General features: G+C 37.7%; 1 protein-coding gene across 1 annotated transcript in view; it reads right to left on the bottom strand.

The window, feature by feature from the left end:
- Window positions 1-24,622, bottom strand: part of LOC123504857 (phosphatidylinositol 4,5-bisphosphate 3-kinase catalytic subunit delta isoform-like) — a 39,661-nt gene extending 15,039 nt beyond the window's left edge. The window contains 12 exon segments of the mRNA XM_045255757.1: window positions 2,332-2,613; window positions 2,904-2,982; window positions 2,984-3,126; window positions 4,330-4,511; window positions 7,343-7,472; window positions 7,804-7,929; window positions 8,370-8,486; window positions 8,840-8,955; window positions 9,115-9,349; window positions 14,510-14,730; window positions 23,007-23,109; window positions 24,352-24,622. Of these exon segments, the coding sequence (XP_045111692.1) occupies window positions 2,332-2,613; window positions 2,904-2,982; window positions 2,984-3,126; window positions 4,330-4,511; window positions 7,343-7,472; window positions 7,804-7,929; window positions 8,370-8,486; window positions 8,840-8,955; window positions 9,115-9,349; window positions 14,510-14,730; window positions 23,007-23,109; window positions 24,352-24,378 (1,761 nt within the window). The 5' untranslated portion in view covers window positions 24,379-24,622.
- Window positions 24,623-26,043: the final 1,421 nt, after the last annotated feature.

Raw genomic sequence — 26,043 nt, 5'->3', positions numbered from 1 at the left:
CGTGGCAGTGAGTGATAGTGAATTATTAATGAAATACCGCGGTATCTCATTACTAATTCACTATCACTCACTGCCACGGAGTCAAGGTTATCCTCGTGGCATGAGTGTATATGAATACTAAGATATGATATCCATTATAGCAGGCAATAGAGGAGTGGAAACAAATATCATGGGGAAAGAACACGCAGGCTAAAAGGGTCACAAGAAGAAGAAGAAGCGGCCGAGTGGACGCGAGTCTCCCACTTCATCTGTGGGTCATCTCCTCTCTGCTTTATTTTTTGGTATTCCATGTAAGATTTCACTTTATGCATTACAAAACAATCCTTTCTTGGGGGCAAGGTTTGTAAAAAGCTAATAGAAATGTTGTTTTGTGAACATAAATGCATATATAAGACAGTAACACCACCTCCAGAGGTGGTGTTCTCAGCAACCTCTGAGTAACCTGATAGCAACCTTGTCACCGTTCCTCCAAGCGTTCATGGATGCCATTTCGCTGCAAGAGGTTGCTCTGATGTTGTTAAAGAATCTTGGATCCAGCTCCAGGAGCGCTAGAGACAGAGGCGGGAAGCCAGCCAATCACAGCAGAGCTACCGCGTTCGGTCCCTCACCCGGCAAATTCAAACCCAGAAAATTCGCTAAAACGGATGTGGTTGTACGTTATGTGGACTTTTGGTCTAACTTTATAATAGTACAGGCAACCCCCATTTAACGAAGGGGTTACGTTCCTAAAAAACACTTTGTTAAGCGAACTGATTATAACAAGTATAACCCCTGATTTGAACTTCCATTGAGAGTAAGCAAAGAGAGAGTGCATCATAGTACAGTAACAGGTTTAATGAAAGTAAAAATTATGAAGTTAAACATTTAGGTAGTTTAATTTAAATCATTATAATGTACACTAATGTATGTATGTACGTAACTTTATAATGTTGATGATCTTAACTTTATGAAGGGAGGGAGAGTGAAACGGGAAATACACTAACCGACAACCTGTGGAATGTAAACAAAGTGCGCATCATGGTACTGCATACAAAACTTATGTACCACATTTCCACAAGGCTTTCCATTTTATCCATTGTAGAGTCACAAGTTCTGGTGGTTCTTTTAGCTTGGAAGGAAGATGAGGTCTCACTAGCCTTCTTAATAGAGTATCTTGACTTGAAAATAGTAGACAGTAGATGGAGTCAAGCCATGGTGGGAAGCAATGTTATTAGTTTTCTGGCCTCTCTCTTGTCTGTGAATAATACCCAGCTTCACTTGGAGAGTAAGACACTTCCTGGTCTTCTTAGGAATGTTAGGCCACATTGCAGGGTGTTTTGGTGGTAAGTTGAACTAAGGAAGATGAGCAGCTGGTGACATTGTTATGTTTTGACTGGGCAGTGAGTGGTGCGTGTGATCTTGATCTTGATGCTACAGGTGACACAGAATTTCTTCTGAGTCAGGCCTTTGTATCGGCAGAGCCTGTGTTGTCCACGAGAGGCTTGATCTTGATCTTTATTCTATAGGTGTCTCAGGATTTCTCCTGAGGCAGGCCTTAGTACCAGCAGCTCCTGATGTATTCAAAAGCCTGTCAGCTTGCATGATACAGTGGGGCTTTCAAATTTGGAAAAAAATTACCTGGATAAAACTTCGTTAAAGCGAGTTTGATGTTCGTTAAACGAGCAGATGGTATTAAAATGAAACCTTTGTTATAGCGAAATTTCGTTGTGTGAACCTTCGTTAAACGGGGGGTTGCCTGTACGTTAAACCGGAAATTCGTTAAACGAACGTTTGTTAAGCGGAATATTACTGTAGCATAATAATATTAGTAATATATATAGTAATAGTATGCTAAAAGTAAGAAATTAAGTGAAAAAATTGAATTTTTTTGGTCTTGGGAGGTGGTTTGGAACGAATTACAATTTCTTCAATAAGAATACATGTATTTCGATGTTTTGGAGTAAGAACGTTTTGAGTAAGAACAAAATTTTGAACGGATTAAGCTCGTATTCCAAGGCACCACTATATATATATATATATATATATATATATATATATATATATATATATATATATATATATATATATATATATATATACGTAATTTCCCTTTTCACCTACTTTACAGCCTTCAATTTTGTTTATATATATAAGAACTGTCAGTAACGGTAACAAGGAATACTTTGATAAGTCAGAAGTGAATGTTTTCCTATATACATATAAGTATACATACCTATCTTTTCAGGTCAGAGTTATTATGGATTAAATGCTTCTCTAGGAACTCAAACTTTTTTTTTTATGCTTATGTCAATATCATGTATCACAACAATTAAATAAAAAATATAAGCTCACCTCATCACACTGTGGGTTTTCCTTGGCTTCAGAGATGATCTTGTCTTTGGAGGGAAACATAATACTGCAGGTACTGCCAAAACGAGAAAATATGATGGTGAGGGTGACAGCCTGTTCATGATCAGGGTTGCTCACCAGTGTCCCTAAAGGATTGGGCATAGCCTCCCCTATTTGGTCCTCAGAGATCTTCCAGGCATAGAGAGACATTGCACCAGTCTTCAGCTGGTTTCTGTAGTCAAAGACAGCTGTATTCACCCAAGCCAGAGGGTTCTTGTACAGCTCCTGAAATTATAGGCATTAATGGAACATAAAAATCTGGATGATGGTAATAAAACTATGCTTTATTAATGAAATGAACATCTCAAGATCTTTATTTGTTTCCTAAAGATTGTGATTGTTTTTTGGGGGACGGGAGAGAAGAGTGAATCTCATCCATAAATTTCCAAGTCTGTAAATGGCACAATCAGTTCAATATTTTATCAATTTAGGCAATTCAAGATGCAATTACTTTTGATAAAAAAAATAGGAACATGTAACATTTGATATCAGAGAATATATTCACTCAAACTTACTGGTCTGCTGCCAATTGATGCCCGAGCCTTGGTTGCCTTGGCACTTTGGCTGACTTCATATATGGCAAGACACAGCCGCATTTCTTGGAATGTTGCAAACAGCAATAGGAAGAGTGAGGTTTTCATCCCAAACACCTTTTCCGTCTGAGATGGTTACTTCCTGGGTCACCTTGGTCTCACAAAGGGCCCTGCTTCCATGGTATAAGCCAGCCTCCACCATCACCTGTCAATATGACACACAAACATACAGTGGTATCTGTGGATCGGGTGTAGTATGGTGGGACAGTGGACTGTCCCTCTCCATCTGGGGATGATGGAGGTAAGAGTGAGAATGGTATACATGAATGTGAACATATGAGAGAGAGAGAGAGAGAGAGAGAGAGAGAGAGAGAGAGAGAGAGAGAGAGAGAGAGAGAGAGAGAGAGAGAGAGAGAGAGAGAGAGAGAGAGAGAGAGAGAGAGAGAGAGAAAGGGCATAAGGTATGACAAATGTAGAAACAAGGGATGGGAAGGTGGGATGGAGTGTGGTTGAGATAGGAGGTATAACTTAATTTAATCATCATGACTTCTGGCCAACAATATTTACCTACTAAAGTTTCTTGAGTTGACAAGTGGCTTTAGTTAAAAACAATGGTAAGAAGGCTGCTTCACCAAGAATGGGGTTGACTGTATATATGTAAAGCTGAAGAATTCCTCCTACATATCTACTCAATTGTTCTCTTCCTACACAAAACATCCTCAGTGTAACTAACCTTTACTTATAATCTAGACTGGAAACCCCACATCTCCTTTCTAGCTAAAATAGCTTCAACAAAATTAGGTGTCCTAAGTTATCATCACCAGTTTTCCTCATCCTCTCAGCTGTTAACTGCACAGGAGCCTTTTCATTCCATGCAAGGAATATGCTTCACATGTTAAGAGGATTCCACTCCTACTGCTATTTTAGACATGGTGGAATCAAAAGCTTTTCATCTTTTCAATTCCTTTTCTTTACCTGACAGTCTTTGGCTTCTATCTCATCTCTGCAAAGTTGCATTCTTCTGATCTTGCAAACAGTGTGCCTCTCCTCCTCATGTAGTTTCACTGTGCAAGGGTTTCTTTTCTCTCACCTCTATTCTGCCCATCTTATTAATGCAGAAGTTAACCAGTATTCTCAATTATTCATTCCTTTCTCTGGTTAACTTTGGATCTCCTTGCCTCATTCTGTATTTCCTCCTTCCTATGACTTGGACTCCTACAAGAGGGTAGTTTCAAGACACTTATCCTGTTTTTATACCATGTATTTTGACATCTGTATAGGTACTGGCAACAAGTGGGCCTTTTTTGTTCATAATTTTTGTTGTCCTAGGCCACTGGCCCTCTTAAATAAATTAATAAAAAATAAATAAATAAAAATCATAAGTGTCTATTCCCAAACCAAAACTTACCTCAACTTGGTCATCCGCAGAAACTGTCATGTTACTGACAGTTCCAATACTGAAGTGAAAGTTTTCATTGATGGACCAGGAAGAGACATATTTCTTTCTAGTTAGATTTGTTCCAGAGAAGGAGTTCCTTATGTGTCTTACACCAGGATCTTCTATTGGACCATACAAGTTTACAATGTCAACTGAGAAAGAAACAAGGCTCTATGAATTCATGCTACATATATGCAAGAATCTATTATTAACATTAATGTGTATGTGTGTGTGTGTGTGTGTGTGTGTGTGTGTGTGTGTGTGTGTGTGTGTGTTTACCTAGTTGTATTGTACAGGGTTCAAGCAGGGATCATAGTGTCCTGTCTCCATATCTCCATTTATCTAATTTTTCTTTAGTTATGCATGTGCAGTAACAATTTCATCACTCAAAGCATTCCACTTTTCCACTGTTCTATGTGGAAAACTGTATTTTCCAATATCCTTCACACACTGCCTCTTCCTAATCTTCTTTGTATGTCCTCTTGTCCTTCCAGCTTTTTCTGTCCTCTTGTCCTTCCAGCTTCTTGTCACCAGCACCAGGTCTACTTTGTCTATCTTTTCAATGCCATTAACTATCTCATACAATGTTATTAGGTCTCTTCTTTCTCTTCTATCTTATAAGGTTGGCAGTCCCATTTCCTTCAGGCTTTCTTCATTTGTTAGGTCCTTTAGTTCCAGCACCATCTTTGCAGCTATCTTCTGGATCTGATCTAATCTTCTTATAACCTTTTTCAAGCTCAGCGACCACACCACTGCTGCATATTTCACCATTGGATGTATCAGGCTCATAATAATTTTTTTCATCATATCTTTGTCCAAGTACTAAAATGCCACTCTAATATTAGTCAACATTTCATATGATGATCATAGTATCTTACTTATGTGTTTTTTGGTGGGTTCAGATTTTCTTGTATAACCACTCCCAGATCTTTTTCCTTTTTAGTCTTCATTATTTGTTCCTCTACCATCAAATACTTCCATACCAGTCTTCTTTTACTTTTTCCTAGTTCCACTATGTGACATTTCTTGACATTAAACTGCAATTTTCACTTCCTACTCCACTCATAGATCTTGTTTATATCTTCCTGTAACAGCAGACAGTCCTCTCTGATTTTGATAACTCTTAGCAGCTTTGCATTATCAGCCCCATTGCTTTTCTGACATCCAACTTATCCAATAATCTTCAATATTCTCTTTGTGCACTGTAATCTCCTGTAATCCTTGGCAATGCAATTTCCTATTAAGTTCTGTGAAATGTTCTGCAGTGAACATTGTTTTGAAGCTCTCATTCATTATTTCACACATTTCTTTCTCTGTTTGGTATGCCTTCCCTCATCTAATATTTTTTTTAATTGTTTCCTTGTTCTTCATTTTGCCATTTATAAACTTGTACAAAAGTTTGGGTTTGTCTTTGCTTTTATTCACCACATCTTCCTCAAAGTGTCTTTCTTCCTCTCTTCTCACTCTAATATATTCATTTCTTGTATCCTTGTATTGCCCTCTGTTATAGTCATTTCTCTGTTTCATGTTTCTTCAAAGCTTTATCTTCTGCCTTTTTACCTTGTATGTATCTACCATTGTACCAAGCATTTATTTTTTTCTTAACTCTATAAACAGGTACAAATTCTTCTTACTCCATCATTATATTTCTGTAAGAATATTTCATATTTCCCTTGTATTGTCTTTCCGTGCATATTGTTTCTCCACTTAATATTAACAAAATGGATCCTTAATTTTTCAAAATCCACTCTTGAGTAATTCAATCTCTCTCCTTTATAGTCCTCTCTGTAACTTATCTTCCTCCTGAAATTTGCATCTCTAATGTCACATGATCACTTCTTCCCATTGGACAAACGTATTGCATGATTGGAGGGGGCTCTGGTTTCTTTGTTAATACTAGGTCAAGCAACGATGGTTCTTCTTCTCCCCTGTACCTTGTTGATTCCTCCACCCACTGATTCATTGCATTAACCATAGTCAACTGTAACACTTTCTCACTCTACTATCCAGCATTATCCATTACTTCCATCTCTCTCCAGTTTTCTTTCTTGCAGTTAGTCTCCAACTAAAAGTATTCTTCTATCTCTTCTTATCATGTTATCTAGGCACTTAATCACCTCTCTTTGCATATCTCTATGTTCTTCTTTTCCCCATGTATTTGTCTGAGCTGGCACATATATAACTATAATTTTTCTCTTCTTCAATTCCTCTATTTTGATTGTTACTCCCATTACTTCCACTTTGTCCTCTCCATATTGCACATCCTCCACATATATATTATCACGAACCATTATTAGCACTCCTCCTCATTTATCCTTCCTCTCTCTCCTCCAACTATTATATCCCTCCTCTTTAAAGTTAACATGGATCTGCTCCCTTAGTTTTGTTTCAACGATACACATTACATCCAGCTTTTTCTCTTTCAAATAATCCTTAACCCCCAACATGCTTGATAACAACCCATCTATATTAGTGTAAGTCACTCTTAATTTCTTGCCTCCTCCACAACCACCTCTTTATTCCGTAGGTACCATTTCTTTAGTCTCATATCCAGAACCCTCCAGTAAAAATTCTTTTTCTCAATATCCGTCCTTTTCTTGTTTTTTTTTCCTTAGCTTCACTTCTTAGCACTTTCTCCTTTTCCTCTCCTCTAGGTTCATATCTCGTTTTATCCATATATCCTTGTGTTCAGTATCATCGGCCAGCTGTATGTGAGTGTGTGTGTGTGTGTGTGTGTGTGTGTGTGTGTGTGTGTGTGTGTGTGTGTGTGTGTGTGTGTGTGTGTGTGTGTGTGTGTGTGTGTGTGTGTGTTACCTACAATGGAAAACTTAAGATCTCCAGAACCATAGTGCTTGATTTTGGTATCACTAAATTGGATTAACTACACCAGGTATCAGCTATACTTTCTATATACCTTGTTTTTGTCAGGTAGTCACAAAGAATTTAGCAAAAAATATCACATTAGGAATTTGTTAAAACTTACCTTGAATTGTCTTCCGATGCACAATGACTAGAGGCACTGAGGAACAATCATCTTGGCACACGTGTTCACGGACATACATATATTGGGACAAGGGGACATCTGCTATTAAATATTCTTCCCGACCTGGCGTCTGAAATGTCACCGTGGGTAAAATTAATGCTATGTGGTAAGAGGTAACCTGCTTGGCATGCTACAATCAGGTGACAAAGGTTGATGCACAAAAACGTAAGTTTTACCTTTAAGACAATAAAGATGATAAATCAGCTGTTCAGTATACACAACTGTTGCAGGGCAGTTCTGTAGAATCTCAATAAGACCTAAATATCTTGTTTAATGTAAAGCACACAAAATTTTAATCTCTGAAGGTTTAGCTATCTCAATCAACTTGAAGGGAATCTTAATGCCAAGAAAATCAATAGTAGGATACGGCATTGTATTTAACAGGTGTTTACTCCACTAACCTTTAATACATAGTTTTCAGCCGGCTGATCCATTACAAAAGTCACTGACAGTTTAGCCAAAGCAAGGTCTAGAAGTTCCCTCGTTCTCATATCAAATGAGACACGAAATGTGTATGTGGGCTGCCCCTGGAAAAGATGAAAAGCACATTTGAACAAACAAGCAGAAAGGCTTTTCAGATGCATGTAACTTAAAGATATGTATCAAGCATAATTCTACACAGAGGGATGCCATCCACAACAAACCCAAAGGACAATGTGATAAAGATGACCACTAGGGCCATGTACAGCTGTAGCATGTATACTCAACCTAACCTTTATTTATTATCATATCAGATGTGATAGCATTTTCCATTTAAATATGTGTGTATGTGGGGATGGGAAGGGGTAGAGTACTGTTTCTAAATCAATAGGAACTATAATACAAAAGTCATGAAAAGTGGATGCAAATACTGAAAGCATGGATATCTTGTTTCCATGTTGAACTGATGAATCATGAACCTTAAGTACATTGAAGCTGGCAAGACAATCAACTCTAGATGAAAAACTTGATGCAGCCTGACACTCACTTCCATGGAAGGATCAAACTGGACTGACAACAACAGCTGGTCCTCCTGAAGTCTGTCTGTGATATAACTGGCCAGTTGAGGGTTGGTTGCTATACGTGCCGGATACTGGTACTGCACCTGATCAAGCAAAACAAAGTTGTAAGCTATGATATATTAAATGCTATATACACATCCATAAACATCAATATTTTTTGCTTCCACAAATGTTCCTTTTTCCATTTTCAAGAATATGGTTAGGAGGATGTGCTCTGCCAACTCATGAATAAATACACTACAACTGCAAAACAGCTAGTATATTTTGTTCTCTGTTCACTTTCTTATATCTTTTGGATTAATATTAATTATCATTAATTGTTATATGCAAATATACACAATGTCCAAGGCCATGGAAAGTATCATAATTTGGTTATGAAGTCATATATCTCACTGTTAACTGTGTAATAGGAAGGAACAAGTGTGATCTTCCTTACCCGCTCATACCACGTTAATTTATTTCTTGATGCCACCACCTCATCACAGAGAGCCTTCATCTTCCCTCGAAACTCATTCACTTCTGGATTCTTTAGGGCATCAAACTTTTGGAGATCTGAAAAAAAAAGTAAATTATCACTTGAAAAAAATAAATATCAAACAAAATCTAAACTCAACCATACAAAAATCATCCATTCATATTTTTGTCTTTACCCGTCGCCACAACCATAAAAAAAAATACTTTTTAAGTCAAAACATCCACCATCAACTTTACCTTTTCCAATTAGTTGACCAATTTCAAGGTTAAGACATTTTTCAGTTTCATTGCCTTTCCTCTCCACCACCTTGAATATGAACATGTATGGGAACAAGTTAATGTCCTGTAAGCATTTTCTTTCATCCATCAACTCAAGGTTTTCTGATTGGGGATTGATGCACACAAAGTGGTAAGAGTTGAGGTCGTGCAGCATACCAAACAGAGGAAGCTCTCTGGCACGCTCCCATAGTTCCTGAGGGTAAAGAAACCTAGTCAAAACATTTAAACAAAGTTAAAAATAATTACTATAACATAAAAATACATCACTCAAGCATAGAATCACCTTGATTGTTGTTCCTTGTATCCTTTCTATATTCTTTCTATTCTTCCATACATATATACATATATATATATATATATATATATATATATATATATATATATATATATATATATATATATATACAGTCATACCTCGCCAAACACGAATTCGCCGAATACGAATCTCGCGTTTACACGAATCGGTAAAATATACCATATTTCGCCGAGCACGACTTTGACTCACGATTGCACGATTTGGTCTCCATTTGAATCTTCCGCTGGTCCTGTGTTACTGTCTTATATATGCATATATGTTCACAAAACAACATTTCTATTAGCTTTTCACAAGCCTTGCCCCTAAGAAAGGATTGTTTTGTAATGCATAAAGTGAAATCTTACATGGATTACCAAAAAATAAGGCAGAGATGATGAGATCGGCCACAGACGGCAGAGACTCCGGTGACTTGGCTGCTTCTTCTTCTTCTTGTGACCTTTTTAGCTTGGCGTGTTTTCTTTCACCACAATATTACATTTGTTTCCATTACCTGCTGTAATGAATATCATATCTTAGTATTCATATACACTCATGCCATGAGGATAACCTCGATTCCATGGCAGTGAGTGATAGTGAATTACTAATGAAATATCGCAGTATTTCATTAGTAATTCACTATCACTCACTGCCACGGAGTCCAGGTTATCCTCATGGCATGAGCGTATATGAATACTAAGATATGATATCCATTATAGCAGGCAATAGAGGAGTGAAAACAAATGTAATATTGTGGTGAATGAAAACATGCCAAGCTTAAAAGATCACAAGAAGAAGAAGAAGCGGCCAAGTCGCCGGAGTCTCCGCCGTCTGTGGCCGATCTCATCATCTCTGCTTTATTTTTTGGTATTCCATGTAAGATTTCACTTTATGCATTACAAAACAATCCTTTCTTGGGGGAAGGCTTGTGAAAAGCTAATATATATATATATATATATATATATATATATATATATATATATATATATATATATATATATATATATATATATATTTTTTTACCCATGTGGTATGTTGGGGACCAGCCCAGAATGCATCCCCCCCTATTTCCATTATTTCCTATGGGAAAATTACATCCGCTTAACGAATTTCCGCTCTACGAACTGCTTTGACATCCCCTATCCTGTTCGTTAAGCAGAGTATTACTGTATTATAGTCTGTTCACTTTAGTCTGAGCCGTGAAGCCGAGCCTCATTTGAAAGGAGGCCGCTGATTGGCTGGCCCCCTCTCTCACTCACGTTGTGTTGAAATGCTGCGTCATGAATGCTTTGTGGTACATGCTTTTGTTTTATTTGTTATATCTCATCTTATACACATAACAGACAGTTTCTGTTGGTACCGTTACATTTAACAGTAAATGCAGAAGCTTTGATACTCAGGGAAAAACAATTAATAGGCAACTATAATGATGTTTTAGCAAGTTAAAGTGGAAAACTTTTTGCAACATCTTTATAACACGGTTTACTTATCATCATATCCTTTGGATATATTTGAAGGAATACTGTTATAAATGATTGCATTTCATAAAAGAATGTCTCCTGAACAGTATGCAACTTCCAAATTATAGTTAAAAGATAATGTAAGCGAAATAGAGAATTATTTATGGGAAAGTATGACTCACGAGGAAGGGCGTGGAGGAGTGCCGCCAGTGAAGACACACTGCTGGTTCACCTTGATCTAGTTATAACTGGATTACGCTCCCACCGCGACCACTCCTCCGTGCCCTTCCTCGCGAGTCATATTTTCCCATAAATAACACTCTATTTCGCTTACATTATCTTCTAACTATAATTAGATAGTTGTATTACCTTCAGGAGACATCCCTTGATGAAATGCAATAGTTTAAAGCAGCATTCCTTATAATATATACACAGAAAATTATGATAAATAAACTGTGTTATAAAGCTATCGCAATGCAGCCTTCACTTCAACTCGTCAAAACTTCTTTATTGTTGCATATTGCTATTTTTTCCTTGAGTATCGAAAGTTCCACATTCACTGCTCAGGCTAAAGGTACCAACAGAAATTATCTGTCATGTGCATGAGACAAGATATAAGGAATAAAACATAAACATGTACCACAAGAGCCGTCAGTACACAGCCTCTCAACACAGTGAGTGGGGAGCGTGCCAGCCAATCAGCTCTCACCTTACCTCCATCCTCACCTCCTGGTCGTGCTGCCCACCATCACTTGCCCGTCACCGCGAGTGACACCGTCTCATAAATAATTATGTAATTCGCTTACATTATCTTTTAACTATAATTTGGAAGTTGCATACCGTTCAGGAGACATTCTTTTATGAAATGCAATCATTTATAACAGCATTCCTTTAAATATATCCAAAGGATATGATGATAAGTAAACCGTGTTATAAAGATGTCGCGAAAAGTTTTCCACTTCAACTCGCTAAAACTTCTTTATAGTTGCTTATTAATTGTTTTTCCCCGAGTATCAACGCTTCTGCATTTACTGTTAAGTGTAACGGTACCAACAGAAACTGTCTGTTATGTGTATAAGATGAGATATAACGAATAAAACAAAAGCATGTACCACAAACCATTCATGACGCAGCCTTTCAACACAACGTGAGTGAGAGAGGGGGCCAGCCAATCAGCGGCCTCCTTTCAAATGAGGCTCGGCTTCACGGCTCAGACTAAAGTGAACAGACTATAGTACTGTAGTTAAATAAAATGTGTTTTTGGTACTTCATTTATTGTCTTTTTTTTTTCAGTCTTTATGGTAAAAAAAAAAAAGTGTTTTTTTGGAGGATCTGGGAACATAACCCCTATTTTCCCATAGGGACTAATGTCCAACACGAATCTTGCCGTGCACAACGAGCTCAGGAACGTAACTGTCGTGTTGGGCGAGGTATGACTGTGTATATGTGTATATATGTATATATATATATATATATATATATATATATATATATATATATATATATATATATATACATACACTTAACCCTCGGCTATCGCGCCCAATTGGGACCGAAATAGCCGCGCCATAGCCGAAAACGCGATAGCCGAATTGATCTTGGCGGGAAGGCGGTTTTGGCCAATGAGTGCTCAGATATTCCATGACGTCAGGGCGGGGCACGCGATAGCAGGCATCTGAGGTCGCGATAATGAAATTTTAGCAGCTTTTCATGGATGCACGATAGCAATAAAACGCGATAGCCGAGGGTTGACAGTATATATATATATATATATATATATATATATATATATATATATATATATATATATTTTTTTTTTTTTTTTTTTTTACATTACAAGGGCACTGGCCAAGGGCAAACAAAGTGTTGGAAAAAAAAAATCCCGCTGGTTGCCAGGCCCTGTTAAGAGGAAAGTAGAAAGAGAAAAAACAAAAAAATCTAAAAGGAGGGTCCAGTTAACGTAAGAGGTGTCTTGACACTCCTCTTTGAAAGAGTTTAAGTCATAGGCAGGTGGAAATACAGACACAGGTAGAGAGTTCCAGAGTTTACCAGTGTAGGGAATGAAGGAGTGAAGATACTGGTTAACTCTTGCATTAGGAAGATGGACAGAATAGGGATGAGAAGAAGTAGAGAGTCTTGTGCAGCGAGGCCGCAGGAGGGGAAGGCATGCAGTTAGCAAGTTCAGAAGAGCAGACAGCATGAAAACAGCGGTAGAAGACAGATAAAGATGCAACATTGCGGCGGTGACTTAAAGAATCAAGACAGTCAGTTAGAGGAGAAGAGTTGATAAGACGAAAAGCTTTAGATTCCACCTTGTTTAGTAAAGCTGTGTGTGGATCCCCCAGACATGAGAGCCATACTCCATACACGGGCGGATAAGGCCCTTGTACAGAGCAAGCAGCTGGGAGGGAGAGAAAATGGACGAAGACGCCATAGGACACCTAACTTCTTGGAAGCTGATTTAGCAAGAGTAGAGATGTGAAATTTCCAGTTTAGATTTTTAGTGAAGGATAGACCGAGTGTGTTTAATGTAGAGGAGAGGGAAGTTGAGTGTTATTGAAGAAGAGAGGATAGTTGTCTGGAAGGTTATGTCAAGTAGATAGTTGTAGAAATTGAGTTTTTGAGGCATTGAACAAAACCAGGTTTTCTCTGCCCCAATCAGAAACAAGTGAAAGATCAGAAGTTAGGCGTCCTATAGCATCTCGCCTTGAGTCATTTAATTGTTGTTGGGTTGGGCGTCTGTTGAACGCTGTTGAATAATGCAGGGTGGTATCATCAGCATAGGAGTGGATAGGGCATTATATATACAGTATATATATTATTTCTAATTCTAATGTGGTAACCATATAACATCTGAATATTTTTATTTGTGTGTGTGTGTGTGTGTGTGTGTGTGTGTGTGTGTGTGTGTGTGTGTGTGTGTGTGTGTGAGAGAGCGCGCGCACGTGAGCGTGCGTGCGTGCGTGCGTGCGTGTGTGTGTGTGTGTGTGTGTGTGTGTGTGTGTGTGTGTGTGTGTGTGTGTGTGTGTGTGTGAGAGCGCGCGCACGTGTGCGTGCGTGCGTGTGTGTGTGTGTGAGAGAGAGCGCGCGCACATGTGCGTGCGTGCGTGCGTGTGTGTGTGTGTGTGTGTGTGTGTGTGTGTGTGTGTGTGTGTGTGTGTGTGTGTTTACCTAGTTCTATATTACAGGGTTTGAGCGGGGTTTACCTGTCTCCATGTGTGTGTATTTATTTACCTAGTTGTATTTTACCTAGTTGTGGTTTTACAGGGCCTGAGCTTTATGCTCATGTGGCCCCGTCTCCATATTTACACTTATCCAATCTTACTTTAAAAGTATGCACACTCATTGCTGACACTACTTCTTCATTCAAACTGTTCCACGTCTCAATACATCTTTGCAGGAAACTATACTTTTTAATATCTCTTACACATCTTCCCTTCCTAAGCTTCTTACTATGCGATCTTGTGCTTCGACTGGCATATTGTGTGTGTGTGTGTGTGTGTGTGTGTGTGTGTGTGTGTGTGTGTGTGTGTGTGTGTGTGTGTGTGTGTGTGTGTGTGTGTGTGTGTGTGTGTGTGTGTGTGTAGGTCTCACATCTCACCTCTTTAATCTCTTCCAGTGAGGCACTAGTGCTCACTTTGTGCTGTATTATGATGCTATTGGGCATCAAGAAGTCCACTTCAACTGTGGCTGTGGATGCCAGGCTGGGTTGAGCTCTAAGGCTCAAGTTGTCCATTATCTCTGCCGTTGGATCGTTGTACATGGGGAGAGGGAATGGCCGTGGTCTTCCTAGTCCTAAATTTGGATAGTCCCCACCACCACCTGGCATTGAGGAGCAAAGAGATCAGTCTTTCTATTGCTGGTTCATACTCACACTGCAGATGAGTGTAATTCCAAGAAGATCCATTTTACAAGTAAGGATTCTGGTGTTCAAAGGGATGTTAATGAAGTTTACAATAAATATATGAGGTAGGAGGAAGGTTGTATACAAAATACTACACACATAGTATGGAATATTATGAATGTAATATGTTCAATATGGTACACAAGGACATCAAATTGGTAAAGAAAAACAATGAAATGGGAAACACAGCAAGGTAAAAAAAAAATAAATAAATAAATAAAATAAAATAAAATAGAACAAAATAGAGGAACAGCACAATCATGAAAAACAAAACAAGCAGACCATGTTAGAGCATTGGTAAAGTGGCCAAATATTGCTTAGTTAATATAGGTTAACTTGGCTTCATTACTTTTAAACTGCAAAGCTTCCTTTTTCCAGCAAGCAGCATGGCTTTGGTTCTATGGTATTTATCATACAATTAATATATTTTCTTAAACCCTCCTCTAAATAATTTGAACATCTCATGCAAGTACAAGCACTTTTTACAACATGGTGCATAAACACACATAAAACTTATCTTGACAAAGGTGTTTGTGAATACCACAAAATTGATCATGGAATACGATCACATGACCTCATTATGGTAATTGTAGCATATGCACACATGCATGTACGCACACAAGCACACACTTGCACAAACACACACACACACACACACACACGCTTGCACAAACACACACACACACACACACACACACACACACACACACACACACACACATACAAACACACCCACAATATTATTAGAATTCTAAGCATTAATGCATGTAAATTATTATGCCCAGTGGTCAAATCTAACTAGATTATTAACATATCAAATGCACACCAAATAAACAACAAAAACCACCTTCACAGACATGAGATATACATTTCCATGTTATAGTTAATACAGTAACCACCACCCTCATGATATCTGCTGTCAACTCTCTCACTGCTCATATATTTGAAATATCAGAATTGTTTCCTCTAAGCAGGAAATAACACTTTAAGTGCTGAGCAAGCTGAAGCAGTGAGTCTCTCTTATTCCTTCCACTGGCACTTTTGAAATTGTTATCTATACCATTTCATTACACTGAAGCAGAAACCATGGCAGTCATAGCTAGTTAAGCTTGCAACTTGTTTCTTAACTAAAAAAAAAATCAGGCTTGATGTACAATTCCTAGCACCAAACATTGTACACAATGAATTGTCCCTTGCTTGAACAATCCATGTAACAATGAGGCACCTAATATATATATATATATATATATATATATATATATATATATATATATATATATATATATATATATATATATATATATATATACAGTCGGCACCACGGGTATTGGCGCGATGTTTTTTTTTTCATCTGTAGCACTAAAACAAGTGCAATACTAACATGTATGTAGAACCTACCAGCCTCTAATACTTTGTGGGGAGTCCTTTCCTTTTCAGACAGCTCTCAAGGCCTCGAGGAACAGATTCAGCCAGTCTTTGGAGCATTGAGGGTTCTAAGTTGTCCCAAATGTCCTTAATCTCCTTCACAAGCTTTTCCACAGTTGCTGTGTTACGTCCTCGTAGTCTTCGTTTTATTAGTCCCCACACATTTTCAATTGGATTGAAATCTGGACTATTACCAGGCCAATCGTTTATGTAATCCACTCCTACAAATTCAAGCCATTCTTTGATTAGTTTTGCTGTGTGTGCAGGGCACCATCCTGCATGAACACCTCACTCTTACAGGCATCAAAGCAGTCCTCAAGATGGTCACACAACAGTTCCAAATATGATTCCTTGTTCACTGTTGTGTTTTTAGGTAATATAACCAGCTTGCCCACACCATAGTACCCAAATGCACCCCATACCATGACACTATCAGGGTGCTTGACTGTCCCCTGTGTGTACTTGGGATGGTACGGGTCCGCACCCAGACGGAGCCTAACCTTACCTCCTCGGTTCCCAGTAACATTAAATGTAGCCTCATCGGTCCACAAAACCTTCTTCCACTTTTCATTGTCCCAATTTAGATATTTCTTACAAAATTTCACACGATTGTGTTTCTGTTTCTCCATCAGAAGAGGTTTGCGTCGTGGTGCCCGATGCTCATAAGACAAATCGTCCTTGAGGCGGCGTTGTATTGTCCTAACAGACACATCTTGCAGGAGTTTTGGATTTTTTTCTTTCAATTCTTTAGCTGTTATCCTTGGTTTAGCTTCCACCTGTCTTTGGATAACCTTCAGAGTCCTTTTGATGTCTTTTAGCTGGTCCAGTCCTCTTGACTTGGAATGGGGATAATCACCTCCCGCTGTCTTGCATTTCTTTGTCCATCTCTGGACACTGCGCAACGATACTCTGGTCTGGATTGATATATCCTTGTTAGACTTTCCTGTCTTATAAAGTGAGCTTATTGCTGCAATTTTCTCCCTTGTGAGCTCTGGGCCTCATGGCATTATTAAAAAAATCCCACAAAAAACACAGCACGTCAGAGCGGAAAAAAAACAATTGATGCAGTCACGACTAATCACAAAAAGCAACTGAGTTATTCTATAGGCAATTGAGATCTTTATTGTCTGCACGAGGATCTTAAACTCAGCCTACTCTACCATGTGCTTTCGCGCCAATACCAGTGTCGGTTTTCTTAGGTGTAAAATGGGGGTCCTTAATAATTTGTCACGGGTATTGGCGAACATTTTTCGCGCCAATACCCGTGGTGCCGACTGTATATATATATATATATATATATATATATATATATATATATATATATATATATATATATATATATATATATATATATATATATATATATATATATATATATATATATATATATATATATATATATATATATATATATATATATATATATATATATATATATATATATATATATATATATATATATATATATATATATATATATATATATATATATATATATATATATATATATATATATATATATATATATATATATATATATATATATATATATATATATATATATATATATATATATATATATATATATATATATATATATATATATATATATATATATATATATATAAATTGTTCAAAAAAATTTCAAGAAATATGTAGATATCTGAAAATACTTTAAAAAATTTCAAAGTTCACAACTTGTACTTTAAATCTCATACCTGTAAATAGAAAGCTGCATTATAGATTACCTAGAGGTCTTAACACCGAATTCTGAGTGTGCCAAAAGAAATTAGACACCTTGGTTCATTTCATATGAAAGAAGTACATCAAAAAGTCCATCAAGATAAAAATTATCCGGCAAGCTGTCCTGTCCTGTAGAGCCCTACCAAGACCATCTTTTTCAAAAGTCCTTAAAAATAGGAACCAGGGATACAGCTAAAGCATAACACTATCTGAGTTGCCTCCTATCCAATGGTTCAAGAGTAGCATAACTTAGCTCACTGTATCACACAAGTTTTATGCAGTTCAGTATTAGTCCTTCAATTATATACTACTTTCATATGAGAATCACAATAAATTCATCTAATCTTAAAGAATCATTCCACCATTACTAAAAGAATAAAATAGTAATAATACATAAAATAAAAGTAAACTAAAAAAAAATGTGCACATGAAGTCTAAAGTACATAGCACAAAAAATTATAATAAACTCTTTCATTGAGAAACTACTCAAAGCAAAGTTGTCTTTTCTATGAACTATGTAGTAGAAGACAACCAATTAATCATAAATCTGACACTTGAATATACTCTGCTCAACCAAAGGAATGCATCAATTGCAGCCAGAATTGTCTTGGCTCTTATAAGCTACAGTGCATATTACTTTTCTTACAAGTTTCTTGTCCAAACTGGCATTTACATTGCAGAATGCCTTGACAACAATCTAGATTTATAAATCATTAGATATGCTAAAATAACACTGGGTGAGAATAAACATTAAAATTTAGAGATATCCAGCTTGATCAAGCTAGAATATATCCATATGGTCATAATGATACAGGAATGTATGACAAAGTACAAGAAAATAAGAAAAAGCTATTGAATGTATTCATAGGTCAATTTTTACTACTGTATTGAGCACATAGGAGCTCAATTCTTTCTGTAGTGAAGATAATGAGAGATGACAAACTAATGTAAAGGATGAGGTAGTAGACACCTAATGAAATGATAATTTACTCCCAGCTAGGTCTAATAGCACTAGTTCAGGGAATGCTGTAAGCCTTCCATTAAAGCTAGTTGTGATCTCGCTGAAGGTTTCCCTTTGTCTCACAACTCAAGGGAGCAGTCACAGCCTACCCTCTAAAGACAACTCTCTTTCTTCACACAAAACTACATGCACTTGTGCACCCCCACCCCCCCCCCCCACCCCCCCCACACAAACACACCCTTCACTTAAACCTTAAAATTCAAAATGGCAATTCTAAATCTAGCCTTGGAGTCCCCTTCTGGGGAGGGGACCAAAAATAACCCCAGGTCGAACTGCTTTCTTGGTGGCGATCTAAAATGTCTTGCCACCTCCCTCAACTTTTTCTTCATTAACTTCTGCAACATTCGTGGTCTTAGATCTAATTTTCAATCTGTAGAACACCACCTCTCCTCTACTAAACCTCTTCTTTTCCTCACTGAAATACAGCTGTCTGAGGCAACCGACAGTAGTCCCTTTTCTGTTCCCTCCTACTTTCTCTATCCTCATAAGCTAGATGTTGCATCTATGTGCACAACAACCTAACTTGCTCTCATGCCCACACTCTTGAATCTTCCGAATTCTGCACCATTTGGCTTAGACTAAATAGTCATTCTCAAACTAAATTTATCTGTCTGTCTATCTCTCTCTCCTAACTCTCTGACTAGAGTATATTCTTTGACTATTTAACTTCCAAAGTGGAGCACATTCTGTCCCTCTACCCTATCGCAGAGATCTCCATCCTTGGAGATTTCAATGCTCACCACCAGCTTTGGCTTTCCTCTCCCTTAACTGACCATCCTGGTGAACTAGCCTTCAACTTTGCTATCTTCCATGACCTAGAGCAACTGGTGCAACACCCTACTCGTATTCCTGACCGTCTTGGAGATACGCCCAACATTCTTGATCTTTTCCTCACCTCTAATCCTTCTGCTTATGCTGTTACCCTATCTTCTCCGTTGGGCTCCTCCGATCACAATCTCATTTCTGTATCTTGTCCTATTTCTCCAATCCCTCCTCAGGATCCCCAAAGCGGAGGTGCCTCTGGCGTTTTGCCTCTGCCAGTTGGGGGACCTGAGGAGGTATTATGCTGATTTTCCATGGAATGATTACTGCTTCTGTGTCAGAGACCCATCTCTTTGTGCTGAACGCATAACAGAGGTGATAGTGTCTGGCATGGAGGCGTACATTCCTCATTCTTTTTCTCAACCTAAACCTTCTAAACCTTGGTTTAACTCAGTCTGTTCTCGTGCTATACATGATAGAGAGGTTGCCCACAAAAGGTACTTGAGCCTTCCATCTCCTGAATCTCATGCACTTTATATTTCTGCCCAGAATCATGCCAAGTCTGTTCTTCAACTTGCCAAACACTCTTTCATAAATAGAAAATGTCAAAATCTTTCAAACTCAAACTCCCTCGTGACTTCTGGCATCTGGCCAAAACATCTCCAATAACTTTACTTCTTCATCTTTCCTCCTTTATTTCATCCTGATGGCACCACTGCCATCTCTTCTGTCTCTAAAGCTGAACTCTTCTCTCAAACCTTTGCTAACAACTCCACCTTGGATGATTCTGGGCTTGTCCTCCTCTCCTCCTCCCTCTGACTATTTCATGTCTACAATTAAAATTCTTCGTAATGATGTTTTCCATGCCCTTGCTGGCCTAAACCCTCGGAAGGCTTATGGACCTGATGGGGTCCCTCCTATTGTTCTCAAAAACTGTGCTTCTGTGCTTGCACCTTGCCTGGCCAAACTCTTTCAACTATGTCTATCGACTTCTACCTTTCCTTCTTGCTGGAAGTTTGCCTACATTCAGCCTGTTCCTAAAAAGGGTGACCGTTCTAATCCCTCAAACTACCGTCCTATAGCTTTAATCTCTTGCTTGTCTAAAGTTTTTTAATCTATCCTCAATAAGATTCTTAAACATCTGTCACTTCACAATCTTCTATCTGATCGCCAGTATGGCTTCCGTCAAGGTCGCTCTACTGGTGATCTTCTGGCTTTCCTTACTGAGTCTTGGTCATCCTCTTTTAGAGATTTCGGTGAAACTTTTGCTGTCATGTTAGACATATCAAAAGCTTTTGATAGAGTCTGGCACAAAGCTTTGATTTCAAAACTGTCTTCCTACGGTTTCTATCCTTCTCTCTGCAACTTTATCTCAAGTTTCCTTTCCAACCATTCTATTGCAGCCGTGGTAGACGGCCACTGTTCTTCTCTTAAATCTATTAACAGTGGTGTTCCTCAGGGTTCTGTCCTATCACCCACTCTCTTTCTATTATTCATTAATGACCTTAACCAACCTTCTTGCACTATCTGCTCCTACGCTGATACAACCCTATATCTTTCCACGTCCTTTCTTAGACGTCCAGCCCTTCAGGAAGTCAGCAGATCACGCAGAGACGCCACAGAACGCTTGACGTCTGATCTTTCTAAGATTTCTTATTGGGGCAGAAAAAAACTTCGTAGTTTTCAATGCTTCATAAACTCAATTCCTGCATCTATCAACTCGACACAACCTTCCAGACAACTATCCCTCTTCTTCAATGACACTCAACTGTCTCCCTCTTCCACACTGAATATCCTCGGTCTGTCCTTTACTCATAATCTTAACTGGAAACTTCACATCTCATCTCTTGCTAAAACAGCTTCTATGAAGTTAGGCGTTCTGAGGCGTCTCCGCCAGTTTTTCTTGCCCCTCCAACTGCTAACTCTGTACAAGGGCCTTATCCATCCTTGTATGGAGTACTCTTCGCATGTTTGGGGGGCTTCCACTCATACAGCTTTATTAGATAAGGTGGAATCAAAAGCTTTTTGTCTCATCAACTCCCCTCCTCTGACTGACTGTCTTCAACCTCTTTCTCACTGCCAAAATATTGTAGCTCTTTCTATCTTTTATTGCTATATTCATGCTAACTGCTCTGCTGATCTTGCTAACTACATGCCTCTCCTCCTCCTGCAGCCTCGCTGCACAAGGCTTTCTTTTTCCTTTCATCCCTATTTTGTCCAACCCTCTAATACAAAAGTTAACTAAACCAGTACTCTCAATCATTTATACCTTTCACTGGTAAACTCTGGAACTCTCTACCTGCTTTTGTATTTCCATCTTCTTATGACTTAACTTCTTTTAAGAGAAAGGTGTTGAGACATTTGTCCCTTGCTTTTGGATGATTCTTTTGACCTCTTAGGGAACCTGCAGTTTCAATGGGCATTTTTTTCTGACATTTTGTTGCCCTTGGCAGCATTCCCTCTTGCATAGAAGAGAGAGAGAGAGAGAGAGAGAGAGAGAGAGAGAGAGAGAGAGAGAGAGAGAGAGAGAGAGAGAGAAACTAAATTTTATGGCAAGGTAAAAGAGTACCTGAAAACAGCATCACAGAATTTTATCACTTTTCACCAAAGTCACTTCTAAATCAAATCTGTTTAGCCTAAATGAACTGGTCAATCAATCCATCATTCACCCAAACCAATGAACCGCTTCATAGGACAAGTGCAGGTAGTATACAATATTTGGAAGAGGTTATCAAACACCAATCCCTTTAAGTGAACACCCCAAAGCATTAATCATAGTGCAACACCACCACCACCACCACCACCACTACCTGTCTGGGTCACACCAAGAGAGGACCATGAGGAGGGCATAGGAAACTTAAGAAAGGAGGGGTGGGTCACATTAGCCAGTAGGAAAAAGTAATCAAAGACATCCCAGGGCACACCTTATGTATTTCCATAAATTGTGGCAGGCAGAAGAGGAGAGAAAGTTTAAGATCATGTTTATGATCCAAAGACACACCTTGTGTATTTGAGCAAATGTGAAGCAGGCAAATCAGGTGGGAAATTATAACCATGTATTTGCAGGTCCCTGATTCTTAAAGTAATATAAAGTTTTATATAGACATCAAAACTGAGGCCAGAGTATCTGACAACTCACAGACCACTAAAATATTCTAAGCACATTTAAGACCAAGCATCTGCAAGCTCCACTATTCTACAGAAAGCAGGGAGTAATCAGACTTGCTAAATTATACAACTTACCCTCCAGAGAGTTAGGCACACTCACTGTGTGTCTCCGTACTGACCTTTCCCCAGCCAAGTATTCTTGACTAAAGAAAGGCTCGTGTAAACTTCGCTTCCTCATCTTTGTGTAGAACAAAACATTAATTATCAAGTGCTATGAGCTCCATTGTGTCCCAGTGAAAAAAAAGTACACTTTTTTTTTTTTTTCATGGTAAAGACTAGCCGTGAACATATAACATTAGTCCAGCATACAGTAAGCCTTCACTTGTTGCTTTTTATTTTCAATTTGTTTTACTTTTTTTGTTTATCTTAAAGTTTTTTTTAACAAAGATTTTCTCACAACATACATAGACTCACCAAATTGTATCTCAGGATTTTATACAACTGTTGTCTGTCTTTCATACAAGTGTTAATTCATGTTTCACAATTTTGTAAGGTTACCCACAGATAATTAGCTGACTGGAATGTAACAAACATGTTACATTGTTACAATTTTTTTTTTTTTTTTTTCAAGCACTCTCAAGAAGAAATTCTAGGAAGATAGTTTAGGAGGTATGGTAAGATCCAACTCACTCTCTCTCTCTCTCTCTCTCTCTCTCTCTCTCTCTCTCTCTCTCTCTCTCTCTCTCTCTCTCTCCAGATCTCCAGTAATAGAACAAAAACATAATTTGAATATATAAGAGAAAGGATAGAAAGGAGAATGGGAATATAAGAATGTGTTAAGAAAGAATGCAATAAGAATATACCTGGAGGAAGTTCTTGAGTTCTTGGGAACAGAACACACACACACAAAGAGAGAGAGAGAGAGAGAGAGAGAGAGAGAGAGAGAGAGAGAGAGAGAGAGAGAGAGAGAGAGAGAGAGAGAGAGAGAGAGAGAGAGAGAGAGAGAGAGAGAGATTGATTCAGATCTTTGTATCTGTTCTGATCCTTTCTAATGTCTCAGCTGTGTATTGCAAAATCTGTAGAGATTTTCTGTCTTGATCACTTGATTCTTGTTCTCAATCTTAGAATTAATTACCTCTCTAAATCTCTTAAGCAATTTTTTTTTCTTCTACTTGCTCAGATCCTTCCCAATTTACAATTATTGGTCTCCATGATCATGCAGCTTCCTTGAAGACTTAAAAACCTTATACATCATTGGACTCTCTGTCACTATCTAACTACAATTTTCATTATAAGTCTCCCACATCTAATACTTCTCCCTCCTTCACTTATACCAGTCTTATCCTTTCCATTCCTCAACACATTTCTACAATCTAAACACACTTTGTTCTCTTCATCTGCTGCCTAATTTTTTAACATGCCCAGCATGATCTTATTTCTAGTCCTGTCATGTTTTTATATTAGAGATGTATATACGTACCTCATTTTGTTGTTTCCTGCTATACATCTTCACTTATTATAGGTATGAACACCTTATAGCTGTTCACACTTCAACATAATAGTGTATGACTGAGCATCAAGACAAAACAAAGCCACACTTTGATAAGACTTCCTGTGAGCCTCTGTTCCATAAGTTAACACAGGATATCCCCAAATTGTCACCACATGGGCATAATTTCTTTGTAATCTTACCAATTTTCAGAACATAAAATTCCTATAGTATAAGAGGAACTGAACCAATGTTTTTTTTTTCTGTGAATGTTACTTAAGTGAGCAATTTTGCATTTCATCTATTAATTATTCATAGGTGTAAGAATACTTCATAATTATTTTGTTAAAACTTATTTTAAATAAAACCTTCAGACCCAATTTCAAATTCATGAAAATCTGAGAGATAAATATTTTGGATCCATTTTTCAATATCTTTTGTACATATCACAAATTCCAATTCCTTTAAATCAGATTAAGACTCAACAACTATTTTCATAATAGAAATAAGGTTCATCATGATGATGGTAATGTCTGCTTGAGACCGTGAGATGAAAAAAAAATATGTATTTTGTGGACCACTGATGTGATAATAAAGGAAAACTTTTTAACCAACTTCCTTTTTAGGCCAGATAGATTACATTATTAATATTACAGTATCATAAATAAAAAAAAATGTACACAACAATGAAGGCTTACTATTTGGCATCATTAAACTCAAATAATTCAGTTATACATTTTCCTCAAGCAAAAACAACAATGCATCTAGATTTCATTCTCATCACACTCTTAAATTGAAACAGTAAAGATATGGTGAGTCCTAACACTTTTTAAATATTACAGAGATCAGACTGTTCTCACTTTTGGTGCTACATCATAAGCTGGTCAGTTCTTCACAGAATCAGATCATTTCACCCAAAATCTTCCTTTGCTTTGTTTTGGTTTTACTAGCAATACGTAGACAGTCCAAGTATCCCGTAAATCACAAACTTAATATTACATCTCACCTCAATGTTGAATCAGGCACACAAATATTCCAACTCTTAATTCAAGATCTGAACATCAAACTGCATCTCAACAAATAAAACAATTCAGACGATGATACTGAGAAACAAATAAAAGCCTCATGCAATGACATAACATAGCACAATGAACTTGTTAGAGAGCCAGAGTCCTGGACTCCACACCTGTGACGGGGTGCCAGGCGTTGCCACCCATGATGGCACACTGAATTTACTTGATGATGATTGAAAAACGAAAAGCAATTCATATATTATAAGCTTTGAAATAAGATTAGGTAAAATGTAGCTACATAACAGCCTCTGGGTGTTAAAAGCTTTACAAGCATTACCTATACTGATGTTGCAACATGCAAGTTTCTAAATATTTCATTATGCAGTAGTAATGCAGGGTGAAATCTTATCCATCATATATGAATATATTTTGGAGTATATAACTTTCCTTCCTTAAGGACAACTATGAACATATTCAATCATCCTTGAATTTATAAAGCAACAAATTGTTTATATATAGTGACCTCGTAAAGCTTTTTACACTCAATACTGATTTGGATTAGCAATCTGTTAACTAAGGTAATTTAAAAATGTTCTTTTTTAGGACCTACATGTTTATATACACTGGGTATAAAGTACATTCTTAGGTAAATATGCAGTTGAATAATAAT

The sequence above is a fragment of the Portunus trituberculatus genome, chromosome 17, assembly GCF_017591435.1.
Source record: "Portunus trituberculatus isolate SZX2019 chromosome 17, ASM1759143v1, whole genome shotgun sequence".
NCBI lineage: Eukaryota > Metazoa > Arthropoda > Malacostraca > Decapoda > Portunidae > Portunus > Portunus trituberculatus.
This window is presented reverse-complemented; position numbering and strand designations above follow the sequence as displayed.